Here is a 23,897-nt window from a genome sequence, read left to right on the forward strand (position 1 = left end):
TATTGGAGATGTACAAAAGATATAAAAATATCATTTTTTTTAAATGAATAATCTCTATTTCATGATCCGTATAGAAGGGACATTGGGTCAATCACAGGAGAGAAGGGCTCATGTGATTAGTTCATATGATATCATAAATGAAACGAAATTTAGAGACATAATCTCCTCACAAATAACTTGTTGCTTATTGGAGTAAAGTTTGCCTAATTGTCAGTGAATTATCTTCTTAAACAAATAGCAAAAACTTGATATGACTTGCAAATTATTCCAATTATAGAAAATCTTCCTCATTAAAAAGTAGAAATTTCCCTTTTACAAGTTCCTCTTTTTTTTCTTTTTCTTTTTTGTTCTTTATCGATAAGGGAAAAAAGGTTAAAAAAGAAAAATCTTTTTTCATTTTAATCCGAATGAAATAAAAAATAGAAAACCTACCGAAAATGCTTATAAACGTTAGGTTAGAACCGATTCACTTAGCTAAGAGTAATGATAGACAGGGGACCACCGAAAATGCTTATAAATATAAGGTGAGAAGCGATCCACTTAGCTAAGAGTAATGATAGACAGGGGACCATTAGTCGTTCCCTGTCCGGCACTTTTCACAAAGAAAGTGTTTTTTTTTGTTTTTTTTTAATACAATACACTTTCGTTGTGAAAAGTGTCGAATAGGGGACGGCTAATGGTCCCCCATCTATCATTAATACTTAGCTAAACCATATGCTCTAAAATTGAAACTACGATAAACTTTTAAAACCTTTCCAACTATGAAAAAAACCAATTGTAAGTAGATGTCAGGGATTATGCTTGCAAAGTTTCAATAAGCAAATAAGCTAGGATAATTGATTGCAAGAGTAAGGTAACATTTGGCAAATAGAATGATTATTCAATTAAGAAAATGAATAGCTTTTATTATAAATAAAATAATATGAAATATAAAAGTTTTAGTGTTAGAGTATATGAAAAGAATCATCATTCCCAATGAGCAATATGAATGGTTATTCCAACATTACTTCATTATATTTTTTTTTTATTTTCAATAAAATATATATATATATATATATATATATATATATATATATATATATATATATATATATATATATATATATATATATTCATTTTCTTAATTGAATAACTAAAAATAATAATTAGACTACAAACAACATCTAGAAGAGGGTGTTGAATGTGTATGCCAATATAATGCAGAATTAAAAATTTAATCAACCACAAACAAGCAATCACCAAAATATGAAGAAAAAAAAAACAATAAAGTAATTCACACAGATATTTGGTGAATAAGTGGAAAATCTTTGGACTCAAAGAAAAAAATCACTCTGGGGTAGCCAACATAGGAAATCAATTCAATAACAAAAAATTCGCGCATTACAAGATGTTAATACTCACAAAATATTTGTAGTCGTCGCACTCTTGAATAATAACAAATCACCCACTTGTATGCTTCTCTCCCAGATGCTCTGGAGAGTTCTTCTTCTTGATCTTTTTAACCAGAATTCTGGTTAACTTCAATTGTTCAAGGTTGATAGTTAAATAATAACCAAAACTCTAAGAGAGATATAACGTTAATACTCAAGTATAAAACCCTATCTTAGCACATTGAATTTTATAGTAGAATCCTTAATAAATTCATGCCTTAAAGTCTATTTAAATAAACTTCTGAAGAAAACCGAGTTCGAGTTGGAATAGGATCTCAGCAAAATTCGTCCAAATTTTTGGTCTAATAGTGCGGGGGGCGCAATTTTGGCATAGTAAATGTCCAAATTATGGAAATCATATTTCAGAGAGATATGTTTTCTTTTGAGTTAGAGTTCCAATGATGCTAATTTCATCTCAATCTAGAATTGACAAACCTAATTTTAACTCTACTTAATGAAATTCCAATTTACTCTTTCCCTTAATTGATTAGAATTAACCACATCATATAGGTCTTCTATTATTTGATGGGATTTGACTCTTGTACAACATCAATACAACAACTGTACAACAACCCCTCACATGAGGGTGGGCCCCAGTATGTGGGATCCGCCCTCATGTGAGGGATTGTTGTACAGTTGTTATATTGGTGTTGTAAATCTAACATTTTCCTTATTTGATTGATTAGGCTCAACAACATCTCATAGGTTTTCCCATTTAAGTTAGATTCAGCACACTTGAATTTAAGTCCATCATCATGTCTTGAATAAAATTCTTCGCGACTTTACCAATTGGCTAAAACTTATAACTAAAAAAGTTTTAACACCAAATTTACCATAACTAAAAACCTAATAATAACCATTTCACATTACAAAACCTACAATAACATTAAGAATCATTAAAAACATTCCCTTCTAAGGAAATTGAATCCACAAATTAAAGAGAGCAATTTGAACACAAATAACAAATCTGTGAGCAGGACAGTACAAATTCCTCTTCATTGGAATATAATAGGTGGCAATTGGAGAATTTAATGAGAACCTTCTAGCCCCGCAAAAAGTCATGACAAATACTCAAGGTTCGGCCCCCTAAAAAAAATCCTTTTTTTTTTTGTTTTTTTTTTTTTTTTTGATATTTAGTTGGATTGGTTTCTGATAAAATTTATTTATTTATTTTAAATAAATTATCTTTTGGTACTTACAGAAATTATTTTTAAGAGAAATTATTATTATTTTTTTTTTACGGCCCTTTTTTCATCTACCCATTTTTTTAAATTACCATTGGATATGTGGGGATTATGTAAAAATCGAGTAGATATCTTTATCTATAAAATAACAATTTTTGAATATTTTCTTTTATATAATATTTAAATTCTATTTCTAATAAAATTATTTCATACCTAAAAGAAAAATCTTGACTTTGCCACTATTAACATGTTTCTTTCCTAAGATTTATTATTTTTTTAGGCAAAAATCCCAAGATTTGTTTTACTTTTCAAAGTGAAAAGAGAGGTGATGCCAAAAAGCACACTATGCTGAAAGACATTAGAGAGGATAAGAGATGCTCCAAATAATTCAAAATTGTGTTTCCTGACTTGGTTGTAGGGTGGGGGAATCTCAAATTCTCAATCAATGCCTTATTGAAACATAAAGATGATATTTCTCTTCTACAAATTCCCTTTCATTAGGGAACGTTTTTCTTACTTATTTGGTTCCACCAAGCAAGCATAAGAAATATGCATGCCAGCAAAAGAACACCTAATAGCTTTGAAAAATGTTTGTTTATATTCTCTTATATATCTTTTGTCTATTTCCGTATGAGAGAGGTATAAATCCATCGTTAAATTTGTGGAACCCACACGTGAGTCCTTGGCATTTACTACAAAAAAAAAAAAAAAAAAAAATTATTAGGTATTGTACTTGCTCTCTTATATCCTCATAGTGAAACTCATTGTATAGAGATGTGTTATTGCTGCTATGGCAGTTACAATCCAAGTCAAGAATTAATCATGTACTTTGTTTTTAGAAGTCTTTGTACCCCTAATTACAACGTTTGGCCATTTGGGTCTCAAATTATAATGAAGGTTATTCTCTTGTTCAAGAAATATATGGAAAGAATACTATTTAGGCAATATTTACAAAGGAAGTACAAATAGATTCATAAGTTATCAATCATTGATGTTTCTAAAACTGCTATAATTATATGCAATAGTGCCTAAAATTTCTATGGAAAATTTTGTAAAAAGAAATGTTTAATTTTATTTTTTTGCACATTTCTTGTCTATTTCTCTATAAGAGAATGACATCAAACACATATTTTTTGTAAGAGATCTTTGGACCATGTGGGTTATTCATAATAATTATGACCATGTCTTTAAGGATTTAGATCTCATACACTTTAGGTGTGCAATTCGGGCAACCCCAAAGAGAGAGGAGCTGCGGGGCTTACTTGCCCTTTACATCCCCACTCTATAAAAGTTATTGAATTGTTAGTAATTCGAGCACCTAACTGCACCAAATCCTCATTTTGCCTTTAGCAAATTTAGCTCTTAAAAGTTAAAACAAGATCATTCAAGTCACTTTTTTATGTTATTGCGGTAGGTGAATTATGGATCCAACCCTTGAGGAAACAGAACATGATAATTTTTCATCATTATGCTCGAGCACAAATCAAATGAATTCAAGTAATTCTTGTATGTAAATGTCTATTGTAAGTACATGCAAAGAATTGGAAGTTTCTATCATAATGCATAGCTACTTCTTCAAGGGAGGCATTCACTGCAAATACTAGGGTTTTTTTTTTTTTTTTTTTTTTTTTTTTTTTTTTTCAAATGAGTCAGCAAAAACTAGCTTGTTTACTCTTTAGTCCAATTCTGTAGCTTTGAAGAATTGGACTAACATTTAGAACTTAATTCAATTAAAAGCAATAATTTTGAATGGATATGATAGGTAAATTTTGTTGACTTGCAAAATTCAGCAATATAAAAAATAAAAAACTCCATGTTTTACAAAAAAGAAAAAAGAAAAAAAAGAAAAAAAAAAGACTTACCTAGAGAAATTAAAGCAATAATGTAAAGATAGGACCACAAAATAATGAGATAATCTTTCATCATCTTTTTCTATTGATAGTGATGTGTTAACTATTATTTTAAAGCAATAACTAGGGTCAATGTCAACTGGAATGTTATTTCCCACCACATCTTAAAAAGAATTATTAAAAAACAAATTATATATATTGATAACCACCGAATATGCCTTTACGGGTGAATATTCGAATATTTAAGGAATATATGTAAATATTGACTGCTTTTTAACACATGCGGGGATAGCTCAGTTGGGAGAGCGTCAGACTGAAGATCTGAAGGTCGCGTGTTCGATCCACGCTCACCGCATACCCCTTTTTCCTCCAGGCCGAACCTGAAAAAATTAAAAAGGGCTGGCCGAAGCCCATCCATTTTTCTATTTCTTTTTTTTATGGGTATGCTAAGCCACTTGGTTAACCGCATACCCCTTTTTCCTCCAGGCCGAACCTGAAAAAATTAAAAAGGGCTGGCCGAAGCCCATCCATTTTTCTATTTCTTTTTTTTATGGGTATGCTAAGCCACTTGGTTAACCCTTAACACATGTTTCCATGGCTTAAAATTAAATGCACTAACTTCAAATTCTAATTCTAATCAACTGTTCTAAAAAAAAAAAAAAAAGCTTTAGCAAATAATTTTTAATTTTTTTATTTAATCTTCCGGTACATGAAAACACTTTTCCAGTCCCTAATCGTGAAAATAATTGTTTCCAAGTCTAACAAATAGATGCATCGGATTGGAACAGTAAACAAAACTGATTACAAATAGTGCCATACATACATACCATTTGATCACTCATGCATCTCTCAATAAATCAGACTACATGTGTTTTCAAAGTTAGAACAATACAGGCAGATTATGGATGGGTTCAATGGGTTAGTCGTTCCTCACAGGAGCAAATACCATGGGACTAAGAACACTGACTTCTGCAACACAAATTTGAAAATGTTTCATAACATTAACATATTGTCATTATGGATATAAAAACCCTAACTTTCACATAATCAACATTTCAGAAACTCTACATCTTTCTCAAGCAAAAAAAAAAAAATAACAAAAACAAATAGCGGATTGGTTCTGAAAAATTAACTAAAAGAAATCAAACTCTAAATAATTTTTATCAGCGGCAGAAGCAGCTTTGTCACTGGTGGACGGCATAGGGGCTGGAATTCGCTCAATCTCTACCGGCTTCGGGATCTCTGGTGGGCTAGCACACCGAATCAAAGCCCAATTTACACCTTCGAAGAAGGGATGCTGTTTGATCTCTGTAGCTCCTCGCTTATATGCCAACCTATTTTGTGGTTCTTTCACTAGTAAGCCTCTTATCAAATCCCTTGCTGAAAAGCTGACCAACGGTGACTCTGGGAACCGCAGTGGTTGACCCACAACATTGAACAACGTGGCCCGGTTCCCCGATCCCTTGAAAGGAGTCTTACCAAACAAGAGCTCGTATAGAAAGATCCCAAAAGTCCACCAATCAACAGCACTGCCATGCCCTTCACCTTTGATAATTTCAGGTGCCAAATACTCATGAGTCCCAACAAATGACATTGAGCGAGCATTGGTTGGCTCTGCAATAAGCTCTGGCAATGGACTGACTTGGTTTCCCATTTCATTCTTGGGTTTCCGGTCTTTCTTGGATTTGCTTGAAAACAGACGAGGCCCGAAACATGTCGTAGGCGCCACACAAGATGGTTGGATACAGGAGGGCTCAATGCAAGCTGGTTGCACACAATAAACTGGGTTCCTGCGCAAGGGTTCTGACTCAAGTGCAGAAGACTTGACTAGTGTTGGACTCACCGCGCAGCGGAGGGAAAGGTCGAAGTCAGAAAGCATTATATGTCCATCTTCCCTCACAAGGACATTTTCCGGCTTGAGGTCACGATAAACAATTCCAAGCATGTGGAGATACTCCAGAGCAAGGAGAATCTCTGCTACGTAGAATCTGCATATTGAAGGTTAAGAGATGATAACAATGAAAATCACAGCCAATTGTATGCAAGGCAGCAAGATTATTGGTTTGCAACTACTATGTGACACAGGACCGACGAGCGCAATTCACACAGAATTTCCTCTTGCTATGTAATTATCTATAACGAGTATCACAAACAACCAAAGCATATTCTTGACATTGTATTAGATGTATTTGGTTTCAATGGAGGCAAAAAGCCCAAGAGAACATAGGTCAAGCACAGGTCCAAGTGACCCCAGTATCTTCATTCTTTAACAAATTTCTCAAGCCTTCAGAGGGAATTCTAGCAGAAGAAAAACTAATGGAAGCTTACAAATCTCACTGGCAAGCCAGTAAACTTACTCCCTTCTCTATAGCTTGATCAATTTTGCATTACAAGTCAGAAGTTTACCGCAGTACACAAGCCACTTTCCAGAATGACTTATACTGAAGTCTCAAGGGGAAGGTGATTCTCAATGTGTACGGTAGCTCAGTCCAAGATTAAGGCCAGAGCTGTAGAAAAGCTTCTACAGCTTCTTCACTCTAGTTCAATACTGAATGTTTTTTTAATGGGCATTGTTTCTCATCTGAAAAAAAAAAGGTGGAAATACATAAAAGAGAAGTGGGTTCAGCTATCTTTGAAACAGGCCAAACTAAATTAGGGTGCTAAAACTTCATCAATCAACTCCTTGAAACTGTAATCATAATTTGTTCTCTGAATTCTTCACTGAAAAGAATAACAATACAAAAGACTTGTTTTGGCCATTTAGTATGATACCACCGTAGTAACCTGTGTTATAGCTTTTCGTGTTATTTTATGCAGTAGCACATAAATGCTTGGCCTCTTTGTACCAAGAACCCACTAACCCAAAAGTTTACCCCCCAGTTTATTCAGCCAATGATTTCATCAAATTTCTCATCATTGTGCTGTTTCATATATATTATATCTGTTTATTGCACAAGACATCTTTAGCATTACCAAAATGCATTCCAGCAAATGTCCTATTAACTGATTAACACATTTGACAAAGCAACTAGAAACATCTCTCCTACTGATATGGCCATTGGGAAAACCCATCATTATTATCCTCACAATTAGCCCAAGCAGCATAATGTCCTCCCTTTCATTCTCTCTAATGACTAGTGAGTTATACCGACTTCCTTGTTTGTTTCGCTCTTTCTAGTTAGTTCTCTTTGTATACTTCCTGTGTACTTAGGGGCGCCTTACGCTTTCACTGAGATTGGTTTATTACTTATAATAAATAAATATATAAATGAAGAATTAAGCAGACTATCCAGCATCCTGGAGATGGCCATTTATTTTAGCAAATGGGATAGTCCAGCTTGGAAGAAAAGCAAGAAAGACCCTCTGAATAAGCTATCATGTAGATAGCCAATGAATGTTAAAAAAAAATTAATTAACAGATCTTCTAGATGTATAGGGCTTTATCATTGATTCCTATTTTATTTCAAAGACACATAACTCTAGAGCTTGTTATCACGCACATGCAGAATTGCTCCTCAATGCCGAATATGCACAACACCTAATAAAGAAAATAAATTTTCCTCGAAATTGATACACATTAACATTTCCTAGAGATTTTACTGGAGACCCATATATATCCACCTGAAAAGATTTTGTTTGCATGAGTAGTATTTCATCATATTATAGATCAGCAAGATGAAATCAAAATTTTATTCCACAGCATGAGACTAATAGGTAGGCACTCTCATAAAAACTGAAGGTCCAACTTCTAACAATAAGTTTGCAATAAACCAATGAAGCAAGATGGCAAAGAAATCCAAAAAAAAATAAAAATATGAAAATATGAACCAAGACTAACACAAACAGTCAAAAGAAAAATTTATGTGCCTTGTTTGAATCATATAGATAATGTGTAGGGACAAGTTTCTTACTTTACTGCTTGTTCAGAAAAATGCTTCCCTGGTTGCCTCTGTCGAAGTGTGTGCAAGTCACCTCCTGGGCAGAACTCCATCACCAAACATGAAAACTTTTCTGTCTCAAAATGGTTATATAAGGTCGGGAGGAAGGGATGGTCTAAAGATTGTAGTATTTCTCTTTCCGTCTGAGCCCGAAGCAGTTTTTTACGGTTTGCTAAAGACTCTTTGTCCATAATCTTCAAAGCAAAATAACACTTTGTTCCAGACAACTCCGAAAGATACACGCTTCCAATATCACCACAACCCAACTTCTTAAGATGTCTAAAATGGCCCATACCCAATACACCAACTTTTGCTCGGACAGCCTGTATGGCTTCCCATCGAATGTCATTTGCCTTGTGAGGTTTGTTGATACTGCTACTTAAGGTGCTACAAGTGCTTTCATCACTCACATCACTGCTTGTGCTACCTCTACAGATACTGCTCTTCCCACTCTCAACAAAATCAGCTCGATCACTAATTTTGGCACTCCCACTGGTCTTGGCAACACTGTTGGTTCCATCACTGACTTTAGTCGAAGCTGGGCTAACTCCATACTCCGACGTTTTCTTTTCTTGATCTGCCCCACCCTCTAGTGAACTCTTAGTCTCATTCACCGCAGGTCTTACATAAGCTGGCACATGTTTTGGCTCACCCAACGATAAACTTGAGTCTAACTTTCCAGCTAAAGAACTGCTAGACTCCTTTTGATGAGAACTCAGCAATCTTTTTTCCTCTCTGGTTTCCACAGGAACCTGCTTCGATGTGACTTCTTGCACACTCTTGGATAATGTTCTTGGTGTAACTGGCTCCGATTTGCTAGTCTTCGTAATCTGTAAAGGTGAAGGCCTACGGAAATTTCCTTCTGTTGTTTGACTACCAATCAATTTTCTCTGTTTTTCCGGAGAAATTCTGGCACCAGATTTTGAGGCCATTGACAGAATGCGGACTTGTTAAATAGATCAGATTGAACAAACCCATCACTCAACCCCCAATTTCACCATATGACTCCCACCATTGATAGTATCGACTTTTTCCATCTCCAAGTCCACTAATAGCATAGTAAAATCTACAAGACATCAACCAAACAGATCACCGCTGTGCAACACACTTAATATGCTTGAATCTAAGTTGTCAAATCCATACTGTAACCTAGGTCAGACTAATTAAAGGACGCTGTTTGAGCAAAAAAAAGAAACATATCAGAGAAATCGTCATGTGCAACATACATAATATGCTTGAATGAAAGTTGTCAAATTCAGACCATAACCTAGGTCACCCAAATTGAAGGACACTATTTGAGCAAAAACAGGAACATATCAGAGAATCACAATCATTATTTTCCCGTATATCTACATGATCCATGTATTGGATCAAAAACCCAAATTCATGCAACATCCTTTAATACAGTAGTAACGAAGTAAAAAGTCTATGCTCTAGCAGCTTAGACTTCAATTATTTACTTAACAATAAATGAAAAACTTGTTATATAAAGGGGAAAAAAAAAAAAAAGATTGCACGCAAACCCAGATCACATCTCAAACACTATCAACAGACCAACCAAGAGATAGGTTGAAAATTTACAAAATAGAAAAGCACAATCATCTACCTCAAAATGCCAACCCTTTTTCCGTGAAAAATAGAACTTTCGAGAGGAAAAATGTCATGGATCAAAGAACCATAGAAAAGTAAGAAAGACTCAATGGATTACCACAAAAATGTAGATTCTTCATAGCTCTGGATACACAACAAAGGCCGAAAGAGCAAAAGATAAGAACAAAGTAAAGAGGGATGATACAGATCTCCAAGAACAAAGACCCACCTCTTTGGATCCAAGAACCCCACAAAGACACAGTTGCTAAAAAACAAAATAGAGTGCAAAGAGAAGCAAAAACCCACTCAAGCAAAATTAGAGTAACCAGTTGAAAAGTAAAGAGAAAAGAAGCCCAAAAGAGTACCTCTGATAGAGTCTCAAAGATCAGAACTTTGGAGGGGTCCTTCGCTTTAGCAGAGTGGGAAAAGAGCACTCACTCTCCACTGTAGAGAGAGATAAAAGAGACCAATGTGTGAGAGAGCTCCTTCTCCTCAAATGTGTGGAGAGAGAGAGAGAAAGACAGAGAGAGAGAGAGAAGAAAAGCTTTGAGTGTGTTAGAAAGAGTTGGGTGTCTCTGTGGGCTACCCATCCATGTAGAGAGAGAGAGAAGAGAGAGAGTCAAAGTAAAAGTGATTTTTTTTTTATTTTTTTATTTTTTTTGGGTTCAATTATTTCCATGTATTTTGTTCCCAAACAGAAGGGTCTGAGTCAACATATGGGCCTTCAAAGGCTCCAACCTGTCCCCTCATGTTTTGTGCTTTTTGAGGTTCCCATTTAGGGCTTCAGCTTTTCTTGGAATGACTATTATCTCCCTCTTTGTAACATAACATTTCTTTTTCTTTTTCTTTTTTTCTTTTTTTTTTGGGTCCTTGCCTAATGCCAAACATTGAGTTCTACATAAATCGCCTACTTTTGCCTTTTTTTGTTCATGGATAATCAAGTTATGGGCAAATGGTCCATGATGGTGTTAAGTTGATAAGTGGATGATCAGGATAGACGGCCAGGATGGGTTATTGAAAGGTCAAAGAGGTGGGGTTAGCTAATTATTGGGTTAGGGTTTGGCAGCAATGATGGATAGAAATTATGCTTACTTACCATTTTTACTTTTCTTTGATAATAAGAACCAAAACCCAAATATTTATCCCATAAAGATAAAAAAAAAAAAAAAACACCAAATCCCAATTATTTATACTACCACGAGTTCTATACAAACTAACATGATAGTTTATGTAAATGTCACTCGACACAATATGAGTGAAAATAATTAAGTAACAAAATTTAACAAGTAAATTTAATTGTTTAATAATTGACGTAATAAGTGACACATTAATTTATAATAAATGTGTAAAAACTGTAGTGTCCTTAACAACGCTCATTTAAGTGTATTATCCAAAGACCTCTCAATGGTCCAATTTTTTTGAGCATAAAATATGAGTATTCCAATGTTAATTTTATATTATAATTAGTTGTTTAAGGCAGATTGGCAAAAGAGAGGAAGATGGACATGACAATAAGAAAAAGGCTAAGGAATGAGAGAAATGTCATAGACTCGTAGCCTTGTTGGGATTTCCTCAATTGGCCTGCCTGATGAACTCTATGCTAGATTTTCCAAAACCATTTTTGGCACATTTTTTTTTTTTTTTCCCTTAATAGGATGAACCCAAGCAGACAAGGAATCAATGGAAAAATTTGTGCAGTATCTCCTTTCAGAAGTACTTGTACAAGCCTGAAGTCAGACCAAAATTCAAGAGGAACTGGACAATTCATGTCAAATGGTCAGATTCGGGTTTCTAATAATTTGCTGTCCAGATGCAAGTAATTTTGACATTAAATACGAGATAATTTTTATGGAAGCCTTACTCTAACAGGGGACGGGCAACCGGACAGATAGGTTCCATAGAGGCTCTTTCAAATTGCTATTTAGATCCATCCGAACATCAAAATTGTTGAGAATCTCTATCCCACGTAACAACCACAAAATCCACATTAATTCTAACAATATTTAGATGGGGTAAAATTAAATTATAGCCACTCATGTCCTTCAACAGAGTTGTGTCTGTCTAGGAATGTTTCAAAAGAAACCCAACAGCTCAATCTTTCCAAATTGATTTGATTCTTTACCTCCTTGGCAAGCATGGACAGCTTAGTTATTGCAATAATTCTCCATTTCCCACAACCTCAAATGGAAGATGAGTAGTTTTCTTAATAAATGCTGAAATCATATCTCTACTCTATGGTTGGTAACCAAATTGCTTGTTTACCTACAAAAGAAAAAGGCATCGATTTTTGGAGATATTTCTTAGTGTATATTTGCTGGAAATTCCAACTTAAGAAGTACCATTTTTATTTATTTATTTTTTTAGGTTTATTTCCAAATCAATCAAGTACATTGAAGACGCATGGCGACAGCATCTTGACACTCTAATCATAAATACTTCAATAGCATGCAAATATTAGGCAACCAATTTGCTGGTAATTCCATAAGCATAAGCAAGTTTTATGGAACTTAGAACTAACCCTTTGGTTTATTCACCAAGTGCGGTCAAGGATATTACAGCTTTTATTATAAGTTTCTTATAATGTGACGTGGCAATCTATACGGTACTTATTATTTACCGCGGCAGTACTAAACAATTGAATTTACTAGTCAATTTTATTTTTTTTTCACCTATATGGCACCATATGATATGACTGTTACGTAAGTTTGTAGGAATTATAATAAGAGTTGTAATACCCCATATATTTTCCTTATCAATATATTTTTACACTAAGTTTGTTCAGATATTACATGTTTATAAACTTTGTGTGAACAAAATCGATATTTAGGATCTGTCTGAATTTGCGATTTTAAAAATAGCAATTTGAAAACGTGCTATTTAAAAACATGATTTTTAAAAACACAATTAAGTATTTGAACCTTTAGTAAAATCGCAATTAGTTTTTAAAATCGCAGTTTAACCTTTAAAATTGTTCATTTTTAAAAGCTACCCTATTGCCTGCGAGTTGAAAACAATTTTTTTTTTTTAATCGTAACTTTTAGTTCCTCAATGAGACCCATTTGACCTGCATGATGGATCAACCAAATGCAAACCCTTTTAATTTAGGCAACTTGAAGCCAGACCCCTTTAGACCTTGGTTGCCAAATGATCAGAATTCAAGGTCTAAAATATTGATAGGATTTCAATTGAAACCGAGATATATTCTACATATTTGGCATCAAATTCAGGACTCTGTGCTTACACTGCTGTCCTGCTTAGCATTTTAATCACAATGCCAAATTTGGTCCTTCTAAAAGTGAAAATTACTAGCTTTATCTGATATATGGTAATAACTCGTAGGGATTAGGATTGACTGCAATTAACTGACCGAATTGCAATTTGGCCAATTCGTGAATGAGAGTGTGTCGCAATGAAGCTCACATGTTTGGACAAGTAGACGCCATCGAGATAGTCAATTGTAGAGAATTCTGATCGGAAGAAAAGATAACTTAAAAGTTGTGACTTCTCTAATATATATATATATATATATATATATTTCGAAACATTTAGAGGCTGCTTATAAACGATTAACCATGTTAGCTGATCAAGGATTCATTAGTTTAAGAAATATGATACAAGATAAAAACAAACTAGAGCCTATCTCTGACTTGTTTGCTCAATAGGGCTAGTGAGCTGCCAGAGAAACAGGATTCCTTTATTCCAAATCTCCAGGCTTGGCCACATGGTCATATAGACATCAATTACAAATGGAACTGTGCACTGACCAATAAATTTAAAATAAAAATAAAAATAATTCTTTTCATCAATTAAGAAATATATATGCACATTACAGAATCTTTTCCATCAAACCCTAAGCCTGTGGTGTTTATTTTAACACTGGCCATTACAGTTGTCCCAGGTGTATAAAGCTTTGTACAGTTTTATGTATGTGGCAATGTTTGATGATCTGGCAATCATTGTATAGAGATGGTACACGTGGAGCAACATGATTGGAGCAGTTAGCTCTTTTTTTACACGTGGCAAACGACTCACTGACGGGGTAGACGGAAGGAGAAATTTTACAATGTTAGAAAGCCTAATGACCAATTTTATCATTTCTGAAAAACTCAAAACACATCAATAGCAGGTGGACGAATTTTGTATTTAATCCTATATTTTAATGAGAAAGATGCTACAAGATCCAAATGAAGATCTCCACGACAACATTCAACAACTCTGCCAATGGATCACAGGTTTTTAAGGCATATGATTTAGTTAACTCCAATAATTTGGATACAACCCCACAAAAGTTGTGTTATTGCTCTCACTAGTGGGGGTGGCTACATTTGTAATAACCCAAGATGAGCCACAACCGCAATGTAAACGGGAAAGGACAAAAATTTTCTTTTAAAAAAAAATAAAAAAAATAAAAAATCTTCAAAACCTAGTCTATTAAACTGATATTTGTCCTTAGAGTATATAATTTTCACACGCATTAAAAAAGTAGGTAAGAATTACATACTCGGTTACGACGGTTAATATTTCAACCTAGTCTTGTTGAAATCCATTTCTCCAAGTATGCCACCTTTCCAAGACAAAAATCCTAGATGAAGCAATAGGATTATGCTACTTTAACCATCATGACAATTGACAAGACAGAAGAGCTGGAGTCCATGCAATGAGATCTATTTGGATCCCATTATAAACTTTTCACTGACTGTGCTGAATAACCTGAGAAGCACTTGATAGGACATTCATACAAAGTATCATTCAAGCCTGCTATGCCTCAGGCTGAGCTAAAGATAACATGGTTTCGAGCATTTATTCATTAAGGAAAGGGCATTAATTGTGCAATCTTTGTTTTCCTGCCATGATTTAAAGGATTTATGTGAGTTCCTGAGAATTGAGTGACTAAGAATTAGCTGGGGTCATGAGCCAGATGGAATCATTCTGTCTATGACTATGAAGCCCAAAGCAAAACATTCAAGTGAACACCAACACACCATAGATCATGTGTTCACTACAATGAGTGTAAATTTTATGCCAAACATTCAAGTGACAAACACAGAGGGAACACCAACACCCCTACCCCCTCCCCCCAAACGTAAAAAAGATAAAAAGGAGGAAATTAGAATAAAATTCATGAAGATTCAAGAAATCATGAAAGATTAGCCTTTTATATTTTGATATGAATATGTCAAACATCAGTAATCAACCATGCATAAATGTAAACTAGATCCTCTGCAGTCCTCTCTACTTCATTCTCTTTTAATTATCTGAAGAAAAAGGCATATTAAGAGAGATCAGAAATCACACTTTCACACTTGCTTTCCAAAATCTTTACAGCTTCGGTAAATAGTACATCGGGAGGTAATGCTCCAGTTGATTCAATCGTAACTGTAGATCAAGAGGAAACAAATAAAATTTAGAACTGACCTCAGAATCTTTATACAAACAACAAATATTGAACCCAAACCCTGTCGTCTAAACTGAAAATTCAAGAACTATTTATGATTAAAAGTTGTTGGAAGTCAAACAAGTGGAATCATCATCAGTTTCAGTGCCTAAAATGATTTATTTATTTTTTGATAAGTAATAGAAGTTTTATTAAAACGCGCAAGGCGCCTCTAAGTATATTGGGAGTATACAAAGGAACAACCAAAGCCAACCAAAGAAAACAAACAAGCCCAAAAAAGCTAAACCCCAAAACCTGAAAAGAACACCGAAGAAGCAGACTACAAAATAAACCCAACTAAACCCACAAGGAAACAAACCCAAAACCCAAGAACAAAACACCTCAAGACCCACAAAGGTTCTGCCTAGCCTTTGGCCTAAAATGATTACTGTTATCATTGTTTCGAATGTCTGTGTGCCGAAGAAAAAAGAATAAAAAAATATTTCTAAATTGTATTTTATTGAAACTGAAGAAAATCTAGGTGGCCCTTGTTTGGCATTGATCCAAGTTTAGCTGTAGGAGCACTTTTAAACCACCTTCATCACTTAAAAGTAAACAGTTACAGCCCTATATTCATTTTAGTTTAAAAAGTAAAAAAGAGTTGACTTGTAATGCCCAGATTTTCAAGCTTCTACAGGTAATCTGACTCCTCTCTAAAAAACAATACACATTTTCCTCTTTTTCTTGACAAGTAATCAACAAAAAATTATTCTGAAGTTCAGGTGTTTAAAATCATGCTCTAACCAGATGAGCTTGTGGCTAAGTAGCACCTCCCCATCCGCCTTATTAGACTCATGTTCCAAGACGACACTAGTTGCTTATACTTTCTCGATCCGGCCCTCCAATACCAGGACCTTCGGCCAATACTTCTCATTCATGACAACCCCCAACCAACTAAGGGCAAGAACTATTTTTTGATCTCTTTATCGATTTTTATTTTCCAAAAGAGAATAATTCCCATCCCACCGCACGTCTATCAATAAGAAGTTTGGGCGATAGAAAGCCACGCTTTGAGGACCAACTAGTAGTTTAGGCCAGGTTCAAATGGTTTACCAGACCAGACCTAGCCTGTGATTTTTCTAGTTTGAAAAATAGCTTGATCGAGAGAGTCTTACTCAGATAATAAATAGCCCACTCTTTTCCGCCCATATCATCATGCTGTCCTAATATGCATCGCATCGACGTATAAGCCACCTATAAATTTAAAAACAGGGGCCTCCCAGGCGTTGGTTTCTAATTCAGTATGTATTGCTCTAATCCAAAAGGCAAGGAGCTACATGACCCAGGGTTATACATCCAGAAAGTCCAGTGGCTACATCTAGCTATCTGAAGCTAGCTTGTCCTTATATCACCAGAATAGATAAACTAGAGTAAGAGCTCGATCTCAAGTAATAGCAGATGAAGACGTGTCTTATTGTCCACATCTATAACAACTTTTATAAGGGAACAACCGGGAGACTATCCCCTCTCTATTCCCTCTAGTAGCTGTAGCTAGTAGCTCTCTTCTTTCCTATTAGCTAGCAGTTGCATTCCTCTAGTAGCTAGCGGGAATAACCTGGGGAACTTGCTACTTGCCTTTAATGCTGCTAGACGAAGAGCGTAGGATAAGAAAGAATATCTCTTAGGTTTTGGAAGGTAGCTTCGCTTGCTTAACTTACTGGTAGTTGCATAAGGACTCTTAGCCCAATGGGATCTTTCCGCTGTCCTATTAGCAAGATGGTTTTGCTGCTTTTTTTTTGGGGGGGGGGGGCATGTACTAGAATCCAACTTCATGGTATAGAGCAGATGATAATTGAGGTAATTTAAAAGGGGACCACATCAACATGAATCATCTTTATTAGGGGAGACGATGCAATTTGGTTCCAATACCATTGGTGTACCGTTTCATTATGTGAGGCATATGTGGACCCACATGGATCCCACATAGTACCCTGCATGGATGGTTCTGATCCTAGCAATCTCAGCACTGCATTGCAGAAGATATGGCCCTATTTAAGAATGTTTAGTTGCAGGCTTCTTTCATTCGACTGAGTTACACATGAATCTTTTACACCATTAGTTAAGCATTTTTCAGATAACTAAAAACATGGACTAAAACAACACACCTAGAACCTTGTCAAATTACGTTCTAAGAAGGATTCAAGAAGATTTCATTCTCAAGCCTCACAACCTGCCAGAAAGCATGTTATTGGAGTACCCTACATTTAGGCAAAGCTCCGGGCCATATTTCAATTGCTTCCATCTTGAAAATAAGAAATCGGCTGTAACTCAATGATTTCAGGCAGCAACCTGGTGGGCTGTAATCAACAACTTCCTTTGGGGTTGAATATTACTTTTCTTTTGCATTCATTAAACACTTAAGCCACCATGGAGTCATGGACCGAATAGGTGTTACTATCCTAATATCCTGAGAAATGTCGCATTGTTGCATTTTTAATTAGTGCCTGGCAATTAACCCACCCACTAAACAGAATACTAACCCATCAGCCCCAAAGATATGGGGGTGGAGATGCCAAGTAACGCAAAATTCATAGGCACAATGTCCAGCCTAGCTCTAATTAATGCATAAACACCACATTACTTACATATGAAATGATCCTTAACACGCCGTAATGACACGCGTTTCTCCCATTCTTCCCCTTCTCTGATGCATTCTCTACACAATGTGCAAGCTCGTGGTTGGGACACAGTTAACCTTTTTTTACCTGCCCAAGAGACAAATCGTCAATTAGGAAAGTGAGTTCTCCCAAAGAAACGGGAAAATGTGATTGCATGTACAGCTTAATGACAAGACAAAACCCAATATTGGGACAAAACCTTTTTTTCATTTTTATGAATACTATTGGGACAAAACCTGCATTCTATTTGGCATTTATAACATAAAATCCCTTGCAATCAGTCCGTACACTCTAAAGATCCTAGAGAATAAATGTCAAAGAAATAAAAAGAACACCTCACCATTGGCAACATCTTCGATGTCAAATACTCCAACTGGGCATTTACTTTTAAGATTTTCAGCCACCTCATCTTCAATCTCTTCCAATAGTACAACCTGAGCAAAGTAAACTATTAATGCACCTGCTCTTCAGAAACCTTCATGGTGTTTAGATGCAACCTAAATAAAACATCATCTCACCTCAGGAAGCATCCTATACCAAGCAGTGGCCACGGGCGACCACTTTGCATGTGTTTTACCAAGGCCTTTAACGGCATGTACTTCAAGTTCAATTTCCTACAAAAGATGGAATATATATATAAATATATATTACAAGCAACCAAGATATCATTAAAAGCGTAAAGTGCACTCAAGTACACAAGAAGTATACAAGAGAAACAACTAGCTAGAAGGAAAAAAAAGAGCTAAGCTCCAAAGGAGATACAATTGCAGTTGTCCAAAGATAAAGAATATTGAAGAAAAAAGCCTTAAGCTCCTCCAACGTCTTCTCACGGTCCTCAAAACTCTTATCCCAAGGTGGTAAAAACGAAGCATGACAGTACATTGATAGAAAAGCAAGCATTAATTGACTAAGAATTGTTTAGAATCCTATAAGTACCTATTTAAAACCAGAGACAATATTTTTATACAAAACATTTGATCCTAAAACATAGATTTATGGTGCACGCCCAAAACAATGCACAACAAATTGATTGATTTCAAATATGGAGTTCTAACTTTGTTTGGGCCAGCAGTCAGAGAAGAAGGTCATCCAGGGGTCACAGTGCATCCAAGAAAGAAGCTTAGCGTGGTTGTTAGGAAGGCAACAACTAAAAGAACACAGTTATAAATATTACCCAGATTGACATCAACGTTGGCAAATCTATCACTCTAGGAACGGAATTCTTTCGCAGAAGTTATACATATAAAATTTGATTAACTGAGTAAGGGATATTCCAAGCCAGAACTGCTCCGACATATGTGCCCAATTTGGTCAATACATGGAGTCTTCTACAGTTACTTGTATCTTTCCAGAAGTATTTGAATGTTTTCCATTAGCAACAAGCAGGGATGCTCTTCATTTTTTATTTTTCCTGAGGAAACCACCATAACCTCACTTGCCCTAAATATGCAGAGGATGAACTCACCTTTATATAACATCAACGTACACTGTGCTTCTCAATCTCCCCTCTCGGTTGCCCATTCTCCCCATATGCTAAAGTGACACTCCCATCTCATGACTACTCATTGTAAATTTACCTAATAAGTTACCATCCACAACTACTTTACTCGAAAGAGCATATTTTTCGGATAAGCACTTTATTCAATAGCATATAACAGTCCAATTCAAACCATCAAGTATACATGGTTCTAATCAACCTCCAGTTAGGCTTTTTCCAATCAATAATAGAAGTCAATTTCTGAAGTTTATAAAGTTTTAGCTTGCACTTACAAAACATCGAACTGTCCAAATAAATGGTTATGCTAATGTATACATTATTAAGAAACAACATATAACCAAACTTTATGAGTAATGGCCAAAAAAACCCCCAAAAAGAGAAGAAGGGGAGAGGGGAGGTTACCTGACCAGGGCCAAGTTTAGCAATAATAGTATCACCAAGTTTTCCCTTAAAGCCAATTGGATTGTCGGAAAATTCTGGCAGAGAGTCTTGGCGGCAAGTAAATGAAGTGTAGGTTTTTGGTTTTGAGGAGGAACTGGAATTCGAGATTTCTGATTCCAGAAACTCAGACCCATTAGGTAACCACTTCAAGTCACTTGCTTTTACTGCATTGTTCATTGCATCATCATAAAAAATAACCACAATTAGTCCAAAAGAAATAGAAATAATCAACTTAAGTTTTGAGAATTAAAGCTATAAATATCATCCAAAAAACACAAGAACTATACCTGTAAGACGGTGGCGTTTCTTTAGCTCACAACGAACATGGAGTTTAAAAACAATGGAATTCCTTTCATTCAGTGGATTATTTCCTAAGGTTGAAAAGAATAAGAAAATGCAGGCTCAGTTCCCTAAAAATGCAAGGGCAAGCAAAATGTGATATTATCTGTTCCGTCAAAAATTGGACCACTATGTCTATCTGAACCTAACCTGCATATTCAAAAAGCCTCGGATCAACACTGATCGGAATGAGCCCCAATCTGTGGGCAAGAACTTCGTCTTGGATTACTGATGTATTATTTGCAACAAGAACTTTTTCAATAGCCATCGTTGGAACCTACATGCAAAACAACACAAGCAAATTCACCATTACCACTAATACCACATGGTAAACTAAATGCGTGTACGCACATAAAATCCCAATATTCAAGAGAAGGTGCAACATAGAACATAAATATACACATCATTGACATATAATCAGCATGGTCTTTTACCATAGAAGTGCAAATGAAGCATAAGAAAAAGGAAATAGATTTCTTCCCCTTCCATAATCTAAATTAAAAAGAAAGTGACAGAGATGGATGAAAATAAAAGAAATAGGTTTCTAATCAAAATTCAACTGAGTACAACCAAATCATAGAGAATTATCTATGAAATCAGGCATATTGGAGTATTTTTTAACATTAATTGGACAGAATCATTCATAAATATCACAACCTCAGCAATGAGGATTCTCCGAAATGCATTGGCAAGTGCTGGATCTACACCAATCATATCAAACTCCATGTCTTCATCTGAGTATCGAGTCACTTCAACTCTAAATTTGTCGCGGAAATGGTCCAATCGGAAACTATTATCTACTCCAACAGCTGCAAAAGCACCAGAATACTGTATTGTATCTGTCTACATACACCAAGATCACAAGATGTAAGAAACTAAGCAACAAAAAAAGAACAACCAACAATTCCAAACCCTCACACTTCTGACCAGTTAGAAAGGAAAACTGAAAAACAAATAGGGATATAATTCAGGTTTCCTCTTTACGCCAACTGGTTCAATTATGCTGAAGGTAGAGGGCTTGAGTCTTGAAAAAAAAAAGGAACTTTATGTTCAGTTCCATATATTTATAAAAAAAATAAAAAAGAATTTTAATCCAAACTTCTATCTTACTCAACCAGCTAAGCTTATACTTGAAGTACGCTGGGAAGAGGGATAAAGCTTGTTCTTTCACTCCCAAAACTTTGGAGTGGTCACAAAGAAAAACTGAAAAAGAAAGGGTTATAATTCTGGGTTTCCTGTTTATGCCACTTGGTTTGAAGAAGTCAGCGAAGCTTATAGTTGAATTACACAGGAGGGATAAATTTTTATATTTTCAGACGAAAAAATTTAGAAAAACGAACTTTAACCCAAAGTGCTATTTTACTCAACCAACTAAGCATATAGTTGAATTATGCAGGGCAGAGGGATAAAGTCTTCTTCTGTCAGTCGCAAATAATATTTTCTTCAACTTTTTTTTTTAAAGAAAAAAAAAAAGAACTTTTGATCCAAATTTCTGTTTCACTCAATACCTCCAATGAAACAGCAAGCATAAGCAAAATCCAGATATCGGTACAACATTGGAAAAAACTTGATAACACATATTATCATAAGGCTTAGCTGCGGCTACATACATGTATATATACATATACATTCTTTCAGAAAGCATACACATATACATAAGCAAGTACTGAAACATAAGAATTAAACATTCAGCTAAAATATATTCCTAAAAAACGAAGAGAACCCATAAAGTAAAGTTTCAGGTTATTTCAAATTTCACACCATAAAAGAGAGAACAACAATAACAACAACAAGAAGCCCAGAAACAAATAAGAGGTATTTATGAAATTGGAAGAAGACCCAGTAACAAATAATGGGTAGTTATGAAATTGGAATAATTCGACATATGAAATAGTAAAAAGGGTTTGTAAGAGTCAGAGGAAAACATGGTTGGGAGCGTCAGCGTTGCAGAGGACCCGGGTTCTCTGGACCTCCATGTGCGGTGGGAGTTTCATAGGAACATCTGGAAGACTCATTATGTAATCTAGTCCTCCTTTTGATTTTTCTCCTCCTGACTGCGACTCAGACTCAGACTCAGACATTGATTCCGCTTCAGTTTCTTCTTCTTCTTCCTGTTCAGACATTCTTTCATCTCGCTTGGTCATTCTTTTAATGGACTTTTCTCTCTCTCTCTCTCTGTCTCTCTTTCTGTGTGTTTTTTTTTTTTTCTCGGGGAGGTTTTGGATGCTAGGGTTCTAAACTGAGGTTTAGTGGAAAGACACAGGCAGAGAGAGAGAGAGCGAGAGCAAGGCCTCAAGAGGTTTAAGCTACCCAAGAAAAAGACAGGTTTCGACTTCGAGGGTTTTAAGGTCGAGAATAAATAAATGTAAACGGGCCTAATTTGGGAGAGTAGTACAAGGATAAGGTCCGTTTGTATTTGCGATTTCAAAAAGTGTGATTTAAAATAACGATTTTAAAATGTGCGATTTGAAAAAAGTGATTTTTAAAAACGCAGTTAAGCGTTTGGCAAAATCGCAGTTTAGCCTTTAAAATCGCGAATTTACCTTTAAAATTCTACGTTTTCAAAAAAGCACCATCTTATCTGCGATTTGAAAAAGCAGATTTTCTGCGTTTTCAAATCGCAATTTTTAAAAACGCAGTTCCCAAACGATCTATATTCTGCGATTTGATTTAAAATCGCACTTATTGTCTACGAAATCGCAATTCCAAACGCACCTTAAGCCTAACTTATTTAAATTTATTACGAGCTTGAGCTCACATGACAAGTTTTAATTTTTTTTTTTTTTTTAGATGAATTAAAAGCTTTATAAACCAAACTTAGCAATACAAGCACTCCGGTCAAAACAAATGTTCCAAACTAGAACTACAACCAAGCTGCATACTCAGCTACAATTAAAACATAAAAGCTCAACAGAATTAAAACAACCCAGACATTACAAGGGTAATTTCGGATGAAACTTTGCCAAGACCCTAGTTTTTACTTTCCATATAATTCTAGATACCATATTCTCCTTAGTCCACAGAGTTTTACTATGGAGTAAATAATTTCTCTGTAACCACAAGTGATATACAGTAGCTCCAAGATAAATTTTCCGGATACACGCCTTCAAGCTCCCCCCCCCCCGGTCTGCCACACTCCGCAAATAAATACCGATTTTTTGTGGTAAAGTGATACAGTTACTACTAGTTCCTAATCTTTATAGTTTATATTATTACGAATTGTATACTTATGAGTTTGAATTTATGAACTATGTGACATTATATGGCTATAATTTATATATATAGATATAGATATATACTTAATTATATTACATATAAATCTGTATATCATATTCATATGAATTGTTAGATTATATTATATAATTTACATGATTATATCATACTTAGTCACTAGTCATACAAAATAAGCATTATTGTCTTGTTGATTTAAATAATGAATCATATGTTTATTACATAATTTACATTATATAATGAAGATATACAATCCTCTATCAGTATATTACCTAAATTATAAGATTTAGTATCATATAAACGAGCGAGCCGAGTTTTATATGGGTTGTATCGTTTAATAATCA

General features: G+C 35.1%; 2 protein-coding genes and 1 non-coding gene across 5 annotated transcripts; 1 reads left to right on the forward strand and 2 right to left on the reverse strand.

The window, feature by feature from the left end:
* The first annotated feature begins 4,746 nt into the window (after positions 1-4,746).
* TRNAF-GAA (transfer RNA phenylalanine (anticodon GAA)) lies at positions 4,747-4,819 on the forward strand. Its single transcript has one exon. It is a non-coding gene; the product is annotated as a tRNA-Phe (tRNA).
* Positions 4,820-5,445: 626 nt separating this feature from the next.
* On the reverse strand, positions 5,446-10,575 carry LOC133874804 (serine/threonine-protein kinase D6PK-like). Of its 3 annotated transcripts, none has more exons than XM_062312663.1 (3): positions 10,358-10,575; positions 8,376-9,468; positions 5,446-6,452 (listed from the first exon to the last, which is right to left on the reverse strand). In XM_062312663.1, exons 2-3 carry the CDS (start codon positions 9,332-9,334, stop codon positions 5,597-5,599), a joined length of 1,815 nt encoding a protein of 604 aa, XP_062168647.1. In that variant the 5' UTR covers positions 9,335-9,468; positions 10,358-10,575; the 3' UTR covers positions 5,446-5,596. The 3 variants fall into 3 exon arrangements, with proteins under 3 accessions (XP_062168647.1, XP_062168646.1, XP_062168648.1); XM_062312662.1 differs by having other exon boundaries at positions 8,376-9,575; XM_062312664.1 differs by lacking the exon at positions 10,358-10,575 and adding an exon at positions 10,111-10,252 and having other exon boundaries at positions 8,376-9,575.
* A 4,554-nt stretch (positions 10,576-15,129) lies between these two features.
* LOC133874586 (uncharacterized) lies at positions 15,130-22,637 on the reverse strand. Its single transcript, XM_062312444.1, has 9 exons — positions 22,248-22,637; positions 20,980-21,165; positions 20,473-20,599; positions 20,271-20,354; positions 19,945-20,147; positions 18,563-18,658; positions 18,385-18,478; positions 18,012-18,131; positions 15,130-15,368 (listed from the first exon to the last, which is right to left on the reverse strand). The coding sequence occupies exons 1-9, from the start codon at positions 22,464-22,466 to the stop codon at positions 15,265-15,267; spliced, it is 1,233 nt and encodes a 410-aa protein (XP_062168428.1). The 5' UTR covers positions 22,467-22,637; the 3' UTR covers positions 15,130-15,264.
* Positions 22,638-23,897: the final 1,260 nt, after the last annotated feature.

Source organism: Alnus glutinosa, chromosome 8, assembly GCF_958979055.1.
Source record: "Alnus glutinosa chromosome 8, dhAlnGlut1.1, whole genome shotgun sequence".
Classification (NCBI taxonomy): Eukaryota; Viridiplantae; Streptophyta; class Magnoliopsida; order Fagales; family Betulaceae; genus Alnus; species Alnus glutinosa.